The 22,603-nt window shown below is 35.6% G+C and overlaps 1 protein-coding gene across 2 annotated transcripts; it reads right to left on the reverse strand.

Annotated features, from left to right (window-relative positions):
* Window positions 1–4,398: 4,398 nt before the first annotated feature.
* LOC141399383 (syntaxin-4-like) lies at window positions 4,399–22,003 on the reverse strand. Of its 2 annotated transcripts, none has more exons than XM_073978048.1 (8): window positions 21,872–22,003; window positions 17,540–17,684; window positions 12,570–12,663; window positions 12,110–12,352; window positions 11,970–12,043; window positions 4,892–5,029; window positions 4,727–4,837; window positions 4,399–4,667 (listed from the first exon to the last, which is right to left on the reverse strand). In XM_073978048.1, exons 2-8 carry the CDS (start codon window positions 17,660–17,662, stop codon window positions 4,566–4,568), a joined length of 885 nt encoding a protein of 294 aa, XP_073834149.1. In that variant the 5' UTR covers window positions 17,663–17,684; window positions 21,872–22,003; the 3' UTR covers window positions 4,399–4,565. The 2 variants fall into 2 exon arrangements, with proteins under 2 accessions (XP_073834149.1, XP_073834150.1); XM_073978049.1 differs by lacking the exon at window positions 21,872–22,003 and adding an exon at window positions 17,772–17,788.
* Window positions 22,004–22,603: the final 600 nt, after the last annotated feature.

Consider the following 22,603-nt stretch of genomic DNA (forward strand, 5'->3'; position numbering starts at 1 on the left):
GAAATAATTTTTGAGAAAAAACGTCAAAAAGTCATAACCCTAGTAAATAAACGACACATAAACATAGTTGCCAATATTGGCACAGACTGCAATAGTTGCATTTTTAGGAGCAAAAAGCAGTGTTGTATATCAAAATATTTCGATTTAACATTGGATTTAAAACAAATCCAAGTTTTGAGTTGATTTAATTTTGTATGGTAAATCAGGGTGGATTTGGGTGGATTAAGCACTTAAATCGAGATAATGCCCTTAATCATCGTATAAGGGTATAGTCTAAACGGGCTATAATCCACCGAAATCCACCCTGATTTACCATACAAAATTAAATCAACTCAAAACTTGGATTTGTTTTAAATCAAATGTTAAATCGAAATATTTTGATATACAACACTGCTTTTTGCTCCTAAAAATGCAACTATTGCAGTCTGTACCAAAATTGGCAACTATGTTCATGTGTCGTTTATTTACTAGGGTTATGACTTTTTGACTTTTTTTCTCAAAAATGATTTCCTGTAGCGAGAGTGAATGAACTTTTGCCTATTAAAAATTTGGTCCAAATTTTTTTTCCTGTTGCACCCATAAATTACATTTTGCCTATTAATGACCAACATAATTTTTATTCCATTTTAATATTGAAAAAGGTCCCGCACAAAGCACTTTCAATTTATGTTATACATGGAATAAAGCTATATATGATATAAAATGATATATATGTAATAATATTACGATAAAATTGGTGAGAAACAAAAGCTTATGTCATTCTGGATATGTCCTGTGGCTTTAACGATTGTTTTGAGTTATTTATGTGCTTAAAGTGACTCCAATTTTTTTTTCCAAAAAAGCTCGTCTATTAAGATTTTATCTAATCTTATGCAAAAGCTCATCAAAATATGACACAGGGATGTGAGGTTGTAAACAAGTCATAACCCTATTATTTACATTTTTCAAATAACTGTAAACACAAGCACACAAAACCAAACAGAATCGGAAAAATAGAAAAAATATTAAATAAAAATAAAATGGATGTAGTTTTAATTTAATATAAATTGTAAACAACATATTTAATAGCAATTTGTCAGATTATTTTTGGCATTGTTCCATTCCATTTTTAATTTTCAAGCAATTGTTTTTGCAAATTCGCGTATGTATACGTAAAGAAAAATCAGCTGACTGGCATCTTATATCATTTTAGACTAGTCTAAACAACTAGGATTTGAAAGTTGGATTTAGAAATCGAGTCGATTTAAAATGACTAGTCTAAACGGGCTATTAAGATATAGTGTTAAAGCAGTTTTTTGTTGGAACAATACATCTGGCTTTACTAGGCGTTTACACCAGACAGTTTGTTTTCAAATACAACTCTGATTTACTAACACATACATACATTTGTGGGCTGTCTTCCAGCTGTCCATCATTTTTTCACAGACAGTCGGGTTAACAAATTTTTGACATTTTTGTGAAAAAGAATTGAGCTGATAATTTAAATGTGCTGAAAACAAAAGAATATGTACAAAAACAAAATGTGTGAAGGGAAACGAAAAGAAATCGATGATTTTCATTCATAATTTTACAACTGTAGCTGTGTTCCTTTACTTACCTGAGGTTACCATTTTAACCATTTGTTACCATTTTTAACCTGCAAAGCGTTCCTTAACCCCGAAAAGTGGCAAAACTGGAAGACATTTTTAAGAGAGTGAGAGGGGAGAGAGAAGGAAAATGGCTTTCTCTTCTACCACAGGCTACCAGTACAATTTCTGCAGGTAAAAATGGCAGAACTGATTTTTCGACTTTTGTTTGACGATTATTTCACAATGAAAAAGAAAATGGACGAAAAATAGAAGAAAAAGTCGAACGCTGACAACACTAAATTAAAAACTGTGAAATAAAAGACGAAAATTGATTTTTTTTATGTTTTTTTCTGACATTGCTACCGGATCTACCATTTTTCCGTTCCTTTACTTTTCTGGTAAAAATGTTCATCAGAGAGCAATTTTGAACAATTTTGACACTTTTCTCTTTTACCACTCTTACCATTAAAAAAGTAAAGGAACAAAGCTTGTTTTTGCAGTTGTCTGGACGCCTACGTCACACAGGTAAGTTTTGGGTTTTTGAAATCATTTTGTTATGTTTTTGCGACCTTTTTATCCAATTAATAAAAATAAAATTATCTTCGAGCTTGAGGACAATACATGTACTCAACTGTCCTGTCGTGTGTAAACGCAGGGTTATTATTGTACCATGCCATTTGACGTTTTAAGTAATGGCTGCAGGGTTGTATTTTTCAGCGATTGTCATACATGGCCTACCTCTACTTTATTGTACCATGGTTAGCAGATTAAGGCCCGTTCTTAAATCTTGTCTTTAAAGTCCATTTTTGTTATACCTTACTTTAAGAAAAGTAGGGAATTAATGCTTGGTTTACATTTACGAAATCCACTCGATTTCAACTGTCAATTCCATAGCTCAAACGTCAAATGAAATCTCATCTGGATTTCATTTGACGTTTAACCTATGGATTTGACAGTTGAAATCGAGTGGATTTCGTAAATGTAAACCAAGCATAAGTTAGCATTACCAGAGATTTATTATTACATCTGCCGTTTAAAATAACCCAGCAAAAAAATTGGAAGTTGTGCAATTGGAGTTATGATTTCACAACATCTTTCGATGTAGTCCAACAGAGTTATGAAAAATGCACTCCGTTCGATACATTTTATAAGTAGTTGCTTTAGAGATCCCTACAAAAAAAAAACAGTTGGTTGGTCCCTACCCGTCGCTGCTGACATAAGGTGTGTACGATAACCCAATAATTTGTACAAATTCGTACAAATTTTTGCTGAATGCTGTTCGATAACAAAATTATCCAGCAAAAGAGAGCGAGTTTGGAGAGATTTTTGGAGAGTTTTGTGACTGAGAACTTGCAAATTTTTGCTGGGAAAATTTGTCCCGCAAAAATTTGCAAGTCTGATCAGATGACTTTTAATCACATGTTCAATGTAAACAAATCGAAACGTTAACATTTTCGACCAAGAAAATTTCACGATTGCACATTTTTTTAGATTCTAAAGCGTTGTGGATAGGATTAAAGCATTAAATAAGTAAAGTGCAATTTTAAAATTTATGTTTTTATTCCGTTTGGTTTAAAATATCCAAAGAAACAAAAACAAATTTCATACATTTTCGGAAACAGCTGCCTTTCTTGCAAGTTTTTGCAAAATGCTGTTCGATAACTTTCTGCAATTTTTCTTGCTTGAGAGAGTAAAATTCACTGAGAGAGGTTGCTGGAACTGACTGAGTAATTATTGCTGGGAAAGTTATCGTACACACCTATAATTTCTTCAAAAGAGAAACAAGTGTGTTAGTACCGATCCACACTACATCGATTCCAGTGAAATAATTTCATGAAATTAGGAGTTCTTAGATCGAGTTCTCTACTACAGTAATTTCATGATATTACTCTACTATGAAACTCGAGCTAGGGATATATAATTGCATGCGATTTTTTCAATGAAATTGCTCTAGTGTGGACCTGGACTTATAAAATAAAAGATACAAACTAAAGTTGCGAACATTTTTGTGGTAATTTACGAGACTGAAATTTTTAATGTAGTGGAGTTGGAGTCGAAAGCTGAACTAGTGATGGGAAGGCAACATAAAAAACCAAAATCAGATGCGCTTGGATTAATTGGAGAACGGAGAAAGTAAACTCAAATGTGATTGAATTTAATGGAAACTTTTTTAATTTGTGTTTAATAAAGTTCTTTGTATTCTTGTTTTACACAAATAATAAATTCATTTTATTTATTCTGGGATATTTCGCAATAGCTTGCATTTTTACTGCAGCTTTAGATTGATTAAAAACACAATCCGAAGAGTGCCTTTAAATTCAATCCAAAACGACTACATCAAAAGCTGCGATTTGGATCGAAAACGGAGTGCATCCTAGCTGTGTGCTGTGGAAGCAAAATATAGTGCATACTAGCTGCGCGCTCTCTTGTAAAATGCTGTCAATTTTTCTTGTTTTTGGTGAAGCATACTATCGGGCGCACTTTAATTATTAAAAGGAACACGGACCTCCTTTTAATTTATCTGACACTTATTATTAAAGGAAACATGTAATAACAAAAAACGGGTTATCCGTCCGATACCGGCCAAAATTTAACTACAGAAAGGATGTAATAATGGGCCTATGTATATCAAATGATTAACGCCTGTTGTTTAAGGATTGCTATGATTATTAATAGATTAAGTAAACAAACTTTAATATAATATATAAAGTTTGTTTACTTTATATATTTAATATATGTATAGGACAATGATTATGAAAATAATGTCAGAAGTTATACAGAGCCTAATAAACCGGTTTTAACACTTCTATATAGTTACAAAATACGTTCATTTCGGCAGACGCTTTGTAAATGTTTATTTAAATGTAAAATTAAATTTAACAATCGATGCATATAAATCCAATGGGTTGATAGTATAAATGTGTTAAAAGTGGAGAAGTCACTGTTCAATAGGCCATAATGGTAAACATTGTTTAAGGTTCCACGAATCTCGGTGTATTATTTCTTCTTGCAGAACATAAAACAGTGGATACTGTTAATGATGATCAGCAGTAAAATCACTAACAAAACACTTCCAATAATAATTAGTTTGGCCTTTTTCTGTGAAAAAATGGTGATCAGTAAATATCAATTTCATACTTCTGATATGTAATACTTACAGCAACAGTTTGCTGGCGTAAAGCAGCAGCGATTTTTATTTGTCTCGCTCCTTCACCGACATATTCACAGGCATTTTCAAAATGTGTTTCAATACGTTGCATTATTTCACCCTTACAAAACGAAAGGAATTAAAATTAAAATCATGACGCATTTACACTTCTTACCTGTTCCACAACCACGTTCTGTAAACGTAAAAATAAACCATGTACTTCGCTAATCGATTTTTCCAATTTCAATAATTCATCTAAGCGATTTTCTAAGTCTTGAAGTTGCTTTTTAGTTGCTTCGGTGTCGGCTAATATCTAAAATACATATCGAAAGGAATTAGCAAAGCATTGTCTTGTCATGAATAGAATAAGAATTTATTGTTAATAGTGTTACGAATGTAACTGATAGGTTTAAGTTAGTTTAGTTTAATTTCCGTTAATTTAAAAATTTGAATTGTAACGTAAAGTTTTTATTACGCAGTTACTTTATTTAAGCAGCAACAACTACCATGTAGAACTCTCTTCATTATTCTGGATGTTACTTTACCTTTCATTAATGTGCTTTTATTTTGTTTTGCCATAGTCATGTAATTATTGTTTAGTTTGTCACTTCTTTTCTTACACTTATTTGTTGTTGTAATTACGTCATTGATCATCCCCCATGTATGTATGTGAGTATGGTTGTTCGCTTAGTGCGAATGTGCGTCTGTGTGTTCGTTGTACAGATTCGAGGTGTTGCCATATGCTCTAGATATTTCTCGAACAGGGAGACTTTGGGATATAAATGCACTGGAACTGGCAATGACGAGTAGTTGTGTTTTGAGCGTTGAACTGAACAGATCGGTAAAAGAATAGCTGCGTGCTAACTAGAGACAAGCTGCGTGCTTAGTAATTAAAGTCGGTTACGAATAAGTGTAATAAAGTAAATAAAGCATTGTAGAAACGTAATCTAAAACGAACCCTGTTTTATTTGGTACAAATCGTACTGGGAAATAAAACAACGTCTACACGGAGATTAGTCAAATCTAATTCCGTAACAATTGGTGTCAGCAGTGAGATTACGATCATCCTACAATGAAGTTTAAGGATCTACGAGTGGAAGACTTGAAGAAGGAGCTAAGTAAGTGGGAGTTGTGTTCTACTGGCAACAAGGCCGAACTACAAAAACGCTTGTTGGAAGAGTTCGAGCGCCGTGGAATGAACATCGATGAATATGAGTTCGACGGTAAGGAGGAAGTCGAGTTATCGGCAAAGGGCGAATCCAGCGTTGAGGAAGTTTCGTCGGTAGCTGCCAGGGGTGACGATTTGAAATCAATGCTGGCTATGATGATGCTGGAAATGAAATCTGACAACAGTAAAATGATGGAGAAATTAGATGCTAAAATGGAAGAAAATTCCAGAAAGAGCGAAGAAACTTCCAGACTTATGATGGAAATGAAGGCAGAAAATTGTAGAATGATGGAAGAAAATTCCAGTAAAATGTTGGAAGAAATATCCAGAAAGACCGAAGAAAATTCCAGAAAATTAGAGGAAAAATTAGAAGAGAACTCTAGAAAAATCTCTAAGGGCATGGAAGAGAAACTAGAGGTAAATTCTAGAACAATTAACGAGAAACTCGAAAACATCACGATGGTGATTGAAAAGAGAGTAGAAAACATGGAGGTACAAATTAAAGAGATGGATAAAAAGATTTTGTCTGTTGACGAGAAATTTCTGGCTCAAGATGAGAAGATTCTGGGCATAGAGAGGAAAATGTCGGAACTGGAAATCAAAGGTGGCCCAGTGAGAGCTATTCATAACACGATAAAAATCAAGCCTCCAGTGTTCGACGGCTCAACCTCTTTAAATGTGTTCAAATTACAGTTCGAGACATTGGCTGCTAGAGATTCTTGGAACGACAACGACAAGGCGGTATCACTCCTTATGGCATTGAAGGGTGATGCTGCTGACGTATTACAGAGTATTCCCGCCGCTTCTAGGAACAACTATGGAGATATAATGGCTGCTCTTGAACGTAGATACGGTAGTGAACACAAGCAAGAGATCTACCGAATGGAACTTAGGGGAAGAGTTCAGAAGCCAAATGAGCCCTTACAAGACTTTGCGGCTGATATAGAGCGGTTGGTGCAGTTGGCATATCCAGGAGAGACACATCCATTGGTGGACCGCATAAAGATTGAGACATTTGCAAGTGGTATTCGCGATCCAGAGATAAAATTTGCGACGTATGCGGCACCGATAGGAACATTTGCAGAAACCGTGTCATTTGCCCTGGCGCAAGAAACCGCGAAGATGCTGGTGAAACCTAAAGCTTACAACGTGCGGAGGCTGCAAGTTGAGGACAACAATTCCCAGACCGTTGTCGATCCGCTAAAGGATGCACTAATGCGTGTGAAACGAGGGGCTGGTAAAACGAGAAAGACTTGCTACAACTGTCGGAAAACTGGACACTTGGCCCGAGAATGCAGATTGAGACAAGCAAGGCCCAGATCCACCTCACCGCCTTCAAAAAGCGACGACCAACCGGTGGCCAAGAATCTGCAAAGAGAGACATCAGGTGAATCAGATACAGCAAGTTCTGCTAATCACGAGGCGCCGGTGGCAGAGGATGAAAACGATGGTCCCACAATTTCTATAGCCATAGTCCAGCAGAAGAATCACAACTTGACGGTTAAAGGCTTCGTCAATGGTGTATTGCGTACCTTGACATTGGACACCGGTGCAACAAAGTCCATTATTAGACCGGATTTGGTAAAAGGGAAGGTATTGCCGTTAAATGGAGTCAAATTGCGGACGGCCACAGGCGAGACTAGAACGGTGCATGGAAAGGCCTACCAAAGGCTGAGCATTGGTAGAAAATCTGTAAATTTCGATTTTGTAGTGGCCGATATTATGGACGAAGTTATACTTGGTGTAGACTTCATGATTGCCTTCGATATCAATCTGGACATAAAGCACCGTGTGATGACTTGGTCCAATGTGGAAATACCGATAAATGTGGGCTACAACGAGAAAAACAAACATCGCCCAAAGGCAGAATCCGGCGAGATCGCTGTCGATGTCCATACGCTGAAGGTGGAAGCCGCCGACAAATGGCCCGTAGGAAAGTGGAAAAATCTCGCAACGAGGAGGAAAAAGCGAAGATGTGCGTCGAGGAAAGGTCCATCGGAAAGCGGCCGTACAACAAGGAAGGACAAGTCCGATGAAGACCAGGTGGCACTTAGGAAGGTGACCACAAAGAAAGAAGGTATAACGTCAAGATTCCTGGAGAGAAAGCAACGTCGTCCAGAAGAGCAGAAGTCCAGAGCTGACACAGTAGAGGGTACATCTAAATCGGTTGCCACCACTACGGAGCGAGAACTGCGTCTAGTCAAGAGGAACAGGCTTAAGCGGGAGGCAGTGTTACCAATGCCCATACCACCGAGAGGGAACTGTGCCTATTCGGGACGAACAGGCTTAAGCGGGAGGCAATGTTACGAATGTAACTGATAGGTTTAAGTTAGTTTAGTTTAATTTCCGTTAATTTAAAAATTTGAATTGTAACGTAAAGTTTTTATTACGCAGTTACTTTATTTAAGCAGCAACAACTACCATGTAGAACTCTCTTCATTATTCTGGATGTTACTTTACCTTTCATTAATGTGCTTTTATTTTGTTTTGCCATAGTCATGTAATTATTGTTTAGTTTGTCACTTCTTTTCTTACACTTATTTGTTGTTGTAATTACGTCATTGATCATCCCCCATGTATGTATGTGAGTATGGTTGTTCGCTTAGTGCGAATGTGCGTCTGTGTGTTCGTTGTACAGATTCGAGGTGTTGCCATATGCTCTAGATATTTCTCGAACAGGGAGACTTTGGGATATAAATGCACTGGAACTGGCAATGACGAGTAGTTGTGTTTTGAGCGTTGAACTGAACAGATCGGTAAAAGAATAGCTGCGTGCTAACTAGAGACAAGCTGCGTGCTTAGTAATTAAAGTCGGTTACGAATAAGTGTAATAAAGTAAATAAAGCATTGTAGAAACGTAATCTAAAACGAACCCTGTTTTATTTGGTACAAATCGTACTGGGAAATAAAACAACGTCTACACGGAGATTAGTCAAATCTAATTCCGTAACAATTGGTGTCAGCAGTGAGATTACGATCATCCTACAATGAAGTTTAAGGATCTACGAGTGGAAGACTTGAAGAAGGAGCTAAGTAAGTGGGAGTTGTGTTCTACTGGCAACAAGGCCGAACTACAAAAACGCTTGTTGGAAGAGTTCGAGCGCCGTGGAATGAACATCGATGAATATGAGTTCGACGGTAAGGAGGAAGTCGAGTTATCGGCAAAGGGCGAATCCAGCGTTGAGGAAGTTTCGTCGGTAGCTGCCAGGGGTGACGATTTGAAATCAATGCTGGCTATGATGATGCTGGAAATGAAATCTGACAACAGTAAAATGATGGAGAAATTAGATGCTAAAATGGAAGAAAATTCCAGAAAGAGCGAAGAAACTTCCAGACTTATGATGGAAATGAAGGCAGAAAATTGTAGAATGATGGAAGAAAATTCCAGTAAAATGTTGGAAGAAATATCCAGAAAGACCGAAGAAAATTCCAGAAAATTAGAGGAAAAATTAGAAGAGAAAATCTCTAAGGGCATGGAAGAGAAACTAGAGGTAAATTCTAGAACAATTAACGAGAAACTCGAAAACATCACGATGGTGATTGAAAAGAGAGTAGAAAACATGGAGGTACAAATTAAAGAGATGGATAAAAAGATTTTGTCTGTTGACGAGAAATTTCTGGCTCAAGATGAGAAGATTCTGGGCATAGAGAGGAAAATGTCGGAACTGGAAATCAAAGGTGGCCCAGTGAGAGCTATTCATAACACGATAAAAATCAAGCCTCCAGTGTTCGACGGCTCAACCTCTTTAAATGTGTTCAAATTACAGTTCGAGACATTGGCTGCTAGAGATTCTTGGAACGACAACGACAAGGCGGTATCACTCCTTATGGCATTGAAGGGTGATGCTGCTGACGTATTACAGAGTATTCCCGCCGCTTCTAGGAACAACTATGGAGATATAATGGCTGCTCTTGAACGTAGATACGGTAGTGAACACAAGCAAGAGATCTACCGAATGGAACTTAGGGGAAGAGTTCAGAAGCCAAATGAGCCCTTACAAGACTTTGCGGCTGATATAGAGCGGTTGGTGCAGTTGGCATATCCAGGAGAGACACATCCATTGGTGGACCGCATAAAGATTGAGACATTTGCAAGTGGTATTCGCGATCCAGAGATAAAATTTGCGACGTATGCGGCACCGATAGGAACATTTGCAGAAACCGTGTCATTTGCCCTGGCGCAAGAAACCGCGAAGATGCTGGTGAAACCTAAAGCTTACAACGTGCGGAGGCTGCAAGTTGAGGACAACAATTCCCAGACCGTTGTCGATCCGCTAAAGGATGCACTAATGCGTGTGAAACGAGGGGCTGGTAAAACGAGAAAGACTTGCTACAACTGTCGGAAAACTGGACACTTGGCCCGAGAATGCAGATTGAGACAAGCAAGGCCCAGATCCACCTCACCGCCTTCAAAAAGCGACGACCAACCGGTGGCCAAGAATCTGCAAAGAGAGACATCAGGTGAATCAGATACAGCAAGTTCTGCTAATCACGAGGCGCCGGTGGCAGAGGATGAAAACGATGGTCCCACAATTTCTATAGCCATAGTCCAGCAGAAGAATCACAACTTGACGGTTAAAGGCTTCGTCAATGGTGTATTGCGTACCTTGACATTGGACACCGGTGCAACAAAGTCCATTATTAGACCGGATTTGGTAAAAGGGAAGGTATTGCCGTTAAATGGAGTCAAATTGCGGACGGCCACAGGCGAGACTAGAACGGTGCATGGAAAGGCCTACCAAAGGCTGAGCATGGGTAGAAAATCTGTAAATTTCGATTTTGTAGTGGCCGATATTATGGACGAAGTTATACTTGGTGTAGACTTCATGATTGCCTTCGATATCAATCTGGACATAAAGCACCGTGTGATGACTTGGTCCAATGTGGAAATACCGATAAATGTGGGCTACAACGAGAAAAACAAACATCGCCCAAAGGCAGAATCCGGCGAGATCGCTGTCGATGTCCATACGCTGAAGGTGGAAGCCGCCGACAAATGGCCCGTAGGAAAGTGGAAAAATCTCGCAACGAGGAGGAAAAAGCGAAGATGTGCGTCGAGGAAAGGTCCATCGGAAAGCGGCCGTACAACAAGGAAGGACAAGTCCGATGAAGACCAGGTGGCACTTAGGAAGGTGACCACAAAGAAAGAAGGTATAACGTCAAGATTCCTGGAGAGAAAGCAACGTCGTCCAGAAGAGCAGAAGTCCAGAGCTGACACAGTAGAGGGTACATCTAAATCGGTTGCCACCACTACGGAGCGAGAACTGCGTCTAGTCAAGAGGAACAGGCTTAAGCGGGAGGCAGTGTTACCAATGCCCATACCACCGAGAGGGAACTGTGCCTATTCGGGACGAACAGGCTTAAGCGGGAGGCAATGTTACGAATGTAACTGATAGGTTTAAGTTAGTTTAGTTTAATTTCCGTTAATTTAAAAATTTGAATTGTAACGTAAAGTTTTTATTACGCAGTTACTTTATTTAAGCAGCAACAACTACCATGTAGAACTCTCTTCATTATTCTGGATGTTACTTTACCTTTCATTAATGTGCTTTTATTTTGTTTTGCCATAGTCATGTAATTATTGTTTAGTTTGTCACTTCTTTTCTTACACTTATTTGTTGTTGTAATTACGTCATTGATCATCCCCCATGTATGTATGTGAGTATGGTTGTTCGCTTAGTGCGAATGTGCGTCTGTGTGTTCGTTGTACAGATTCGAGGTGTTGCCATATGCTCTAGATATTTCTCGAACAGGGAGACTTTGGGATATAAATGCACTGGAACTGGCAATGACGAGTAGTTGTGTTTTGAGCGTTGAACTGAACAGATCGGTAAAAGAATAGCTGCGTGCTAACTAGAGACAAGCTGCGTGCTTAGTAATTAAAGTCGGTTACGAATAAGTGTAATAAAGTAAATAAAGCAGTGTAGAAACGTAATCTAAAACGAACCCTGTTTTATTTGGTACAAATCGTACTGGGAAATAAAACAACGTCTACACGGAGATTAGTCAAATCTAATTCCGTAACAATAGTATTAAAATAAATTATAATGATTATCAATAAACTTACAAAGCGATTAATACTTACATTACCCATCAACAAATTAACTTGTCCATGTTCTATTAAAGTCTCAATTTCTTCCTCTGTCAAATTATAATTCACTAAAATGAGAAATAACCAAAATGAATTGTTTATTCTAAAAACCGAAATCATTTGCCAATACTTACAGATTTTTGATTGCGTTTGTAAATTTTTCCTCAATTGTTGGTCATATTTTTGATGAATTTCTTCGTGTCGTTCCCACAACAGAGCGTATAGGTGAAAATATCCATAGTACAGAGCTCTTTGCATACGTGCCTTGGTGCGAAAATCCTTTTCCTTGGGTAGCTTGGATTCAAGTTTTTTAAATCGGCCAATTATACGATTACTAAGTTTGAGATTCTGCTGGCGAACTTTATTGAATTCATCCTCTGTCGGCGAGAAAATACATGTCTGGTTTTTAGATTATAGTTTGCAAAAAAATTATACTTTTCTTTCCATATTCCACACATACACGAGCACAATTTTCGGTAAAGTAAATTGACTTTTTGGGAGAGAGCGGAGAGGACAGAGCTTCTACCTATTCTTTTCTACCCATATTTCCCAAAAACTCAATTTACTTTACCGAAAAAATTGTACCTGACTTACCATTAAAAAGGTGGGCATTTTGTGCCTCCAGCATAGATTTCAGTGTGTCCGTATTGGTTCTCATTTCCTCGAATTCCGATAATATTTCAGAGTACTGAAATAAATGAAATAATTGGTCTGTTCCAGAACTGCAAGAATCTACTAATTTTTACTATTTTTTCCGATAACATAAAGGAAAAAATGTTATCGTAGTAAAAAATAGTAGCTTCTTGCAGGTTCTGGAACAGAGCAAATGGTAGAATATGACAAAGGTTTCCTACGTTGATGTTAATTTTACGAACGATTTTGTGATGAATATTAGGTGTGTTCGTTTACTCAATAATTTGTACAAATTTGTACAAGTCCAGTAACTTCTTGTAATCGACTAATGTCTTTTGCATTGCACTGTAGAGTAAACGAACAACATCCAGCAACAATTCGTAGAAATTTTGAGTAAACGAACACACATAATGACAGATTTATGAGAATTGAAAACCATCTTAAGGCCAAAATTCAATTGATTTTCCTTGTTTGCTTCTCTTTTTTGGTTTGTGATTTCTGCTAAAATAATACAGAACGCCATAAACAAATTCAAACTATTATTTTGTTTCTTTTGACAGTGGTGGCATTCTCCTACAGATTTTTTGTGTTACCAACAGAAATCGTTAAAATGAAAATGCTTGTAATTTCGTCAGTCAATTTGTAGCTGCCATCATTATAGTATTTAGGACCATGCCAAAATCATGGATGTAAGGACTCGTATGTCAGATATATATTCACTGGAAAATAGCCGTAGACTATCCCCGAATTTTCACATACAATATCAGGAACCTACGGCTTATCCTGATGACTTTATTTTAGTTTATAGTACTAAAATACGTAATGTTACAAAGTCCGATCTGGGTTGTCAATATTTTCCCTATATATATTCACCATACATATTTCAAAAACAGTTTGGATCGAGCACACATAATCTTCTGAAAGAATTTATTATGAAAAACGTCAATAATATATATTTTGTGACCGCAGATAACGAAAATGTGAATAAAAACGGTAGAATATGGTCCTAAATCATATATAAAAAGCGAAAGCTTCTGGAGATGTTAAATATTATAGCTAAAAATTTCTTTTGATCAGAGACTCATAATGAAATTTAATTTGGAACATTTCTTCTATTGACACAATCCCCAAAAAGTGAAATATTTTAGGAGATTTTGACTCAGTATGGAATAAATTTTAATTAAGAGTCTAAAAGTTTAACAAATAATTTCTACCTATAATATCTAATTTTGTAACGTAATTTTCTTAACAAAGTATTTTACTTAGATATATAGTTTGTTCTGGGACTTATAGTGAAATTTTGTGTAGAATATTTCTTCTTTTAACAACTTTCGTCTACAAATAATTTTCATGTTACTTTCATGCATCAACCTGAAAAAAGAACAAAACTAATTTATTCAAAAAATATTTGGGTGTTTTGTTGGCAAACTTGATGTATATATTTTCTTGCTAGGAGGGTTGTTTTGTTTTGTTTTTCAAAATAGTCAGGCTTAATCCCATGGTCGTTGTTTTAATATTCGGAAAATTTGTGAGCACGATAACTCTTGAAGAGAGTAACCGATTTGGTCCATACTTTGCATATCGTGAAGTTTCTATTAGACATAGATGAGATTCCAATATGGACTCTATCGGTCCATTCCTTCGGGTACCTTCCACACAAAATTTTTGAAAAGTTCAGTTTAGGACCTGCTCTCGAATCGCTTTGATTTTTGTTGTAACAACTTGTATACAACGGTTCAAGTTTCATCAGGGGCAAGTGCATACTTCCAGAGAAAATAGCCTGAAAGCTGTAAAAACCCGCTATGGCACCATGTGTTGTGGATGTGGATGGAACGGATAAACCGATTCGATCCAAAATTTGGCAATCGTAATATTTAACCCAAAGTTAAAGCAATTACAAAGATGCGCCTTATCGGTCCACTCCTTTGGGTACCTTCCCTACAAAAATTCAAAAGTTTTCGCTGAAATGGTGCACACGATAACTCTCGAAGCAGTAAACGATTTGGTCCATACTTGGACATCGTAATATTTCTACGAGACAAAGATCGGATACCTCCGGTACCAAATTTGGGAAAAGTGCAGGTTAGGATCTCCTCTCAAATCGTTTTGATTTTTCTTGCAATTTGTTGCAGTCAAGGCCCCTTTATGATGATACATACAAGTCCATACATTTTGAGAAAATGAACCGAAAAAACTGCAGAAAACCCCTACTGCCAGCATGTGTAGTGGTTGGTGCGCACGACAACTCCCGAACCGAAAATGTTGTTCCACAATCACGGTGTGCCTTCACTAACTTTAAATAAAAGTTGCTTACACCTGGGAAGTTTTCGCGGATTCTTAAACAGCAATGTTCATAGATCAGAAAAAATCCGAAAACAAGAAAAAAATCGCTGGAGGGATTTTCAAATAAGTCGCGGTCAACGTTCACATTTTTAGGTTTTCAGGATTTTTCTTGTATGCGATAAGTCCTATCGAAATTGGACCAAAGAAAATGTTGTACAGGATTTGCACACACAGAAAAAATGGCAGCTCTAACATATGTCCCAAACATATTTTGCAGCAAACATACATATATTTGTTTGGAAGCAGGCCCAAACATAACATATGTTTGGGTCCTGCAAACAAATATATATTTGGATGCAAACAAATACAAATCCAAAAGCCACAAAAAACACATGCACCAGTCTGGAATCAAATGATTATACATATATTGTAATAAATATGTAGGTACATTATATTTCAAATATACATATGATGTCTGTTGCAGAACTGCAAGAATCTACTAATTTTTTCTATTTTTTCCGATAACATAATACGGCGTTTATATTATAGTTTTTTGCAGGGTTAACCTTCTTTATGAGGATTTGTTTGAAGTATATACAATGGAAATGACATTTGAAACCCAGACCCACTGGGTTAACCTTGTTATATATAAACGGCCTATAAAAGAAAAATTGTTATCGTAGTAAAAAATAGTAGCTTCTTGCATGTTCTGGAACAGAGCAATATATGTACTATATGAAAAATATATTGATGTAATTACCAATATTAAATGCGATTTCTTCCTTGTCCAATAAAATATTTCCATTTGGTTCAATTATAAAATGTATTGGACATTTAATTTACTAAAAAGCACAATTTCTTTAAGAAAAGACAAAGAACTAATTTATTCATTCACTCTACCGTCTTTACTCAGCGATTTTCTCTAAAACACTGATGAAAAAGACCAACATAATTACTAAAATTTTTTTCTTTTCCTCTTCGCTTGCTACGTTGGTTAACAACAACAAAGCACGAAACACACGTGTTTTACGCATTACACCAGGGGTGAGCACGCCTGTGTGCTAGCACATATGTAGGCAAATTGAGAAAACGTACTCTTAGTTTTTTGTGAACCATAAACAATTAAAAGTTTATGCAATTTGTTATTTATATTTTTTAATAATTTGCATTGTGAACGATTTTAGACAACATTAACGTTTAAAAATGTTTAAATAAGTAATGAAGCATCAAGAAAAATTAAATATTAATTCTCCTTAAATTTGCCTCTCTCTCGATTTTGCTCAGCTCTGCATTACACCATGCACACAGCTCTTTATTATAAACCAGCATTCCGCAGCTGCGAGAGCCCTGGTGTTACTCTCTTTGACAAAAATCCTCTCCACCCATAAAAAATATGTTGGTACCCAAACATATTAAATTGAGATATGTTACAATATGTTGCAGACATATATTTGTTTGGACACAAACAAATTACGTTTGGATCCAAACATGTATTTGTTTGTAATCAGTCCCAAACAAATATTTGTTTGGATCCAAACATATTTCTAACATATATTATTCTGCGTGCAGCAAGAATTTACAAACTCTCACTAAAAGAACTGTCAAAATGTCTCTCTCGAATCGTTCTCTTTTGCTAGACTTTTGTGTTAACAGACGACTTCCAGCAAAAATTGTTACAAATTTTAGGGTAACCAGACAAAAAATTACACTGTGCTACAAAAGATGACAAAAATTTTTTGCAGGGGTTCTGGTGCATTTATTCAGTTTTGTGGGAGTGCATGGAAGACGAAAATACCTCTGGTTTCTTTTGGTCACTTCGTTTTTTTTTAATTTTATAACGGTAAATGTAGTGAAAAACGGGGTTTCTTGGATTTTCAACTTAAAACGGACATAACTTCTTTTTTGCACAACGGACTTTTACAGCTTATTTTTTATTTAAGATGTGAAAATCATGTCTTTCGAACAAACCATAATTTTTATGCATTTTTTCATTTTAAATAAAAAATAAGCTGTAAAAGTCCGTTGTGGAAAAAATAAGTTATGTCCGTTTTAAGTTGAAAATCCAAGAAACCCCGTTTTTTACTACAGAATTTATGCATCAGAACCCCTGCAAATTAAATAAAAATATGTTGTTCAACAATTATTTTTTTTATCTGAATTTACCAGAAAATTTTTAAATTTTATTTTATAAATTTTAAGTTAAGACTCTAATAAGAATAAAATAACTTTCCAATCGCAGTTTTAATTAAAGAAACTCAAGTGGATAATGGATAAACTCAGCGAGCGAAATAAAATATAGTAAAATAAAAGTAAGAAGTGTGATGAAATTAAAAAAAAATCTCTACATCAAGTGTTCTAAAAATGGAATTTTTTCAACTTACTTTTCAACTTCAAGTGGCCACAAAATAACTAGTTATTCTAGTGGTCATAAAATAACTACAAACTGAGTGCGACATGCCCTTGTAAAAATAATGGGGAAGAAAGGGGGTTTGCGAGTAGTTACGGCAGCCAAAAATCGCTTACAAAACCCATGATTTTGGGAGGACTTTTTTGCTGGGCAGTATATCTTACGACTACTTTGACCTCATTTCTTTCCTCTTTTCAAAATTTCATTTTTCCTTTTAAATCAAATTTCTTTTTTAACTTACCAATTTTATTAAAGGTTCAATAAACGATGGCCCTTTTTGGACTTCAAAATCAACCCGGACAACACCATCAACCTCTGAGACATCTTCAATGTTTTTCAATTCTTTTAAGCGATCTTTGACCATCTTGTGTTCTTTTTCTTCACTTCTGTTTGTAAATGAAAAGAAATCTGAGATGAAATTTCGTTGGTTGAACGATTAAAAATACATTTATTTGTATTTATATTTTCCTAACCACAAATGATTAAGACCGCAAAGCTCACACACATTTTGAAGGAAGTCTAAAAAAACTCAATGTCGTCATTGTTGTTCTATTCTTCGGAGAGCTATGCATTTTTAATCTCAATGGTAAAGTAAAGATTTTTTGTATTACTAACATAAGCTATGTTCCTTTAATTGCACGAATCTTCAAGTTTTACCACTTTTTACTCGAAAAGCTTTCCTTTATTTCAGACACCATACAAATGGTAGCAGTTAACAACTTTTACTACTTTTGCCGGTTTTACTATTTTCAAAAGTAAAGGAACAGACCAATAGACTAATAAATGTATATACAACAAAATCTCTCATTTTCTGTTCCTAACAGGTGTCACACAAAGTGATGTTGGGGCTAGTCGTCTAACTCACGGATAACTGGGACTAGTGAAATCACTCGACTTTGAAAACAATTTATTCGTTTTTATACAATTTGGCGGCTATCCTTTTATTTTTTTTTTTCGACTTTATCGTGTATTCTACAAGTTAAATTAACCAAAACATCCATTTCGGTGAATAATAACTTCATAAATGATTATATTTTTATAAACTTTAGTTTGAGTGAACAATTGCTTCAATTTTTTTCGAAGATAAGAGCTGAGAAACATTTGTAGTCTATACATTCATTAGTCTGTGTTACTAATGGATGTCAGTACTTTATGGGAATAATCCGTTTTTATGTGAAACCATGTGTTTAGCTCAGAGGGGCTTCGATGACCCGCAGCGTCGCAATGACGGTCATTCTGAATGAACATTTTCACTAGTTTTGTCTTTTCTCCGTTGCAACTTAAAGGAGAAAGTGAGAAAACTAACGGAGAATTTACGTTCAGAATAACACGTTACGAATAACCTGTTACTCCTCTTGGGAGCATAGGGCTTTCACAGAGCATCGCCATCTTACTCGATTAGTTACAGTTGTTTTTGCATCTTCCCATGTATGGGTATTTGCACGTAGCAAAGACCCTAGATGCCTTAGTCCTCTCCAGCGTCAGAAATAGTTGCCGATCATCAGCACGGATTCCGTAAGCAGCACAGCACGGCAACGGCGCTACACACTATCTCAACACATATTTGTTGTGGACTCAACCAGAGAAAGCCGTGTAAGAGAACAGTGATGGAGGCGCTTGACTTAGCACAAGCCTTTGATATGTTTGACAATATCAAAACTCATAACTTCCAAAGGCTACGCTAAGCGTTTGTCATGGAAGTCATACAAAGGAATGGAAAAATATCCATCTTTGTAAAAACCAAATTGCATTTGAAAGAGGAAAAGTTAGCTGACAGCGACAGCCGCTACACAGCCGATATGTCTGATGAGCCTTTACCAAATGCTAAATATGTCACATAGTGGTGGTTGTGTGGGTTCGAGTCTTCGGCTTTCCTTTTTCACTTGCAAAAATCATAGGTCGTTAAGCCCGTCTGTCCGTCCGTTTGTTGAAATCAAGATACAGCTCGCATTTTTTAAGATATGTAGATATGTATTTGTAATTTGGTATAGAAGTTTCTCTTACTCCTAGTATGTTTGGTATTCAAAATGGACCGTTCTATGGGGGCTATATCAAAACGTGGACCGATATAACGTTTTGATATAGCCCCCATAGAACGGTAAATCCGATTTTCGGTACTTTGAAGGTTTTAGTCTGATTATAACACCGAAATATCTGAGTATTTTGAAGATTGTTTACCTCAATATCCCATCGAAACGGCTGAAATTATCTAATAAGTCTTCGTTGGGGGTATACAAGTTTCCAAATGAAATTTGTCGGTATTGCTCTACGTCTTCATAAAGCCTCCATAGAACTGCCTCCACAAATTTTCGGATTTTGGCTCCAATATCCCACCGAATGTCTTAAATTTAGTATTTAGTTTTTGTTGGGGGCATACAACTTTCCAACAGAAAATTGTCGGTATAGGCCCACGTCTTCATATAACCCCCATATCACGGTATCCCAACTTGACCAAAAATCATGAAATTTTAAAATGTTGTGTAGCGTTACGTAAAGCTGTTTTAAATGTTGTTGTTAGTTGTTTTTTATATGAAATATTATTCACAATAGATTCCGGGTTAACCTTGTTATATATAAACGGCCTATAAAAGAAAAATTGTTATCGTAGTAAAAAATAGTAGCTTCTTGCATGTTCTGGAACAGAGCAATATATGTACTATATGAAAAATATATTGATGTAATTACCAATATTAAATGCGATTTCTTCCTTGTCCAATAAAATATTTCCATTTGGTTCAATTATAAAATGTATTGGACATTTAATTTACTAAAAAGCACAATTTCTTTAAGAAAAGACAAAGAACTAATTTATTCATTCACTCTACCGTCTTTACTCAGCGATTTTCTCTAAAACACTGATGAAAAAGACCAACATAATTACTAAAATTTTTTTCTTTTCCTCTTCGCTTGCTACGTTGGTTAACAACAACAAAGCACGAAACACACGTGTTTTACGCATTACACCAGGGGTGAGCACGCCTGTGTGCTAGCACATATGTAGGCAAATTGAGAAAACGTACTCTTAGTTTTTTGTGAACCATAAACAATTAAAAGTTTATGCAATTTGTTATTTATATTTTTTAATAATTTGCATTGTGAACGATTTTAGACAACATTAACGTTTAAAAATGTTTAAATAAGTAATGAAGCATCAAGAAAAATTAAATATTAATTCTCCTTAAATTTGCCTCTCTCTCGATTTTGCTCAGCTCTGCATTACACCATGCACACAGCTCTTTATTATAAACCAGCATTCCGCAGCTGCGAGAGCCCTGGTGTTACTCTCTTTGACAAAAATCCTCTCCACCCATAAAAAATATGTTGGTACCCAAACATATTAAATTGAGATATGTTACAATATGTTGCAGACATATATTTGTTTGGACACAAACAAATTACGTTTGGATCCAAACATGTATTTGTTTGTAATCAGTCCCAAACAAATATTTGTTTGGATCCAAACATATTTCTAACATATATTATTCTGCGTGCAGCAAGAATTTACAAACTCTCACTAAAAGAACTGTCAAAATGTCTCTCTCGAATCGTTCTCTTTTGCTAGACTTTTGTGTTAACAGACGACTTCCAGCAAAAATTGTTACAAATTTTAGGGTAACCAGACAAAAAATTACACTGTGCTACAAAAGATGACAAAAATTTTTTGCAGGGGTTCTGGTGCATTTATTCAGTTTTGTGGGAGTGCATGGAAGACGAAAATACCTCTGGTTTCTTTTGGTCACTTCGTTTTTTTTTAATTTTATAACGGTAAATGTAGTGAAAAACGGGGTTTCTTGGATTTTCAACTTAAAACGGACATAACTTCTTTTTTGCACAACGGACTTTTACAGCTTATTTTTTATTTAAGATGTGAAAATCATGTCTTTCGAACAAACCATAATTTTTATGCATTTTTTCATTTTAAATAAAAAATAAGCTGTAAAAGTCCGTTGTGGAAAAAATAAGTTATGTCCGTTTTAAGTTGAAAATCCAAGAAACCCCGTTTTTTACTACAGAATTTATGCATCAGAACCCCTGCAAATTAAATAAAAATATGTTGTTCAACAATTATTTTTTTTATCTGAATTTACCAGAAAATTTTTAAATTTTATTTTATAAATTTTAAGTTAAGACTCTAATAAGAATAAAATAACTTTCCAATCGCAGTTTTAATTAAAGAAACTCAAGTGGATAATGGATAAACTCAGCGAGCGAAATAAAATATAGTAAAATAAAAGTAAGAAGTGTGATGAAATTAAAAAAAAATCTCTACATCAAGTGTTCTAAAAATGGAATTTTTTCAACTTACTTTTCAACTTCAAGTGGCCACAAAATAACTAGTTATTCTAGTGGTCATAAAATAACTACAAACTGAGTGCGACATGCCCTTGTAAAAATAATGGGGAAGAAAGGGGGTTTGCGAGTAGTTACGGCAGCCAAAAATCGCTTACAAAACCCATGATTTTGGGAGGACTTTTTTGCTGGGCAGTATATCTTACGACTACTTTGACCTCATTTCTTTCCTCTTTTCAAAATTTCATTTTTCCTTTTAAATCAAATTTCTTTTTTAACTTACCAATTTTATTAAAGGTTCAATAAACGATGGCCCTTTTTGGACTTCAAAATCAACCCGGACAACACCATCAACCTCTGAGACATCTTCAATGTTTTTCAATTCTTTTAAGCGATCTTTGACCATCTTGTGTTCTTTTTCTTCACTTCTGTTTGTAAATGAAAAGAAATCTGAGATGAAATTTCGTTGGTTGAACGATTAAAAATACATTTATTTGTATTTATATTTTCCTAACCACAAATGATTAAGACCGCAAAGCTCACACACATTTTGAAGGAAGTCTAAAAAAACTCAATGTCGTCATTGTTGTTCTATTCTTCGGAGAGCTATGCATTTTTAATCTCAATGGTAAAGTAAAGATTTTTTGTATTACTAACATAAGCTATGTTCCTTTAATTGCACGAATCTTCAAGTTTTACCACTTTTTACTCGAAAAGCTTTCCTTTATTTCAGACACCATACAAATGGTAGCAGTTAACAACTTTTACTACTTTTGCCGGTTTTACTATTTTCAAAAGTAAAGGAACAGACCAATAGACTAATAAATGTATATACAACAAAATCTCTCATTTTCTGTTCCTAACAGGTGTCACACAAAGTGATGTTGGGGCTAGTCGTCTAACTCACGGATAACTGGGACTAGTGAAATCACTCGACTTTGAAAACAATTTATTCGTTTTTATACAATTTGGCGGCTATCCTTTTATTTTTTTTTTTCGACTTTATCGTGTATTC

Source organism: Musca autumnalis, unplaced genomic scaffold (genome assembly GCF_047663935.1).
Source record: "Musca autumnalis isolate F117 unplaced genomic scaffold, ASM4766393v1 scaffold_3, whole genome shotgun sequence".
NCBI classification, from domain to species: domain Eukaryota; kingdom Metazoa; phylum Arthropoda; class Insecta; order Diptera; family Muscidae; genus Musca; species Musca autumnalis.

Excerpts from the sequence above, each read along its gene's own strand:
- LOC141399383 (XM_073978048.1), bottom strand. The coding sequence starts at position 17,662 with ATGGTCAAAGATCGCTTAAAAGAATTGAAAAACATTGAAGATGTCTCA. Across the intron at positions 4,838-4,891 it reads AGAACGTGGTTGTGGAACAG|GGTGAAATAATGCAACGTAT; the intron begins GTAAGAAGTGTA and ends TCGTTTTGTAAG. Across the intron at positions 4,668-4,726 it reads TACGCCAGCAAACTGTTGCT|AAAAAGGCCAAACTAATTAT; the intron begins GTAAGTATTACA and ends ATTTTTTCACAG.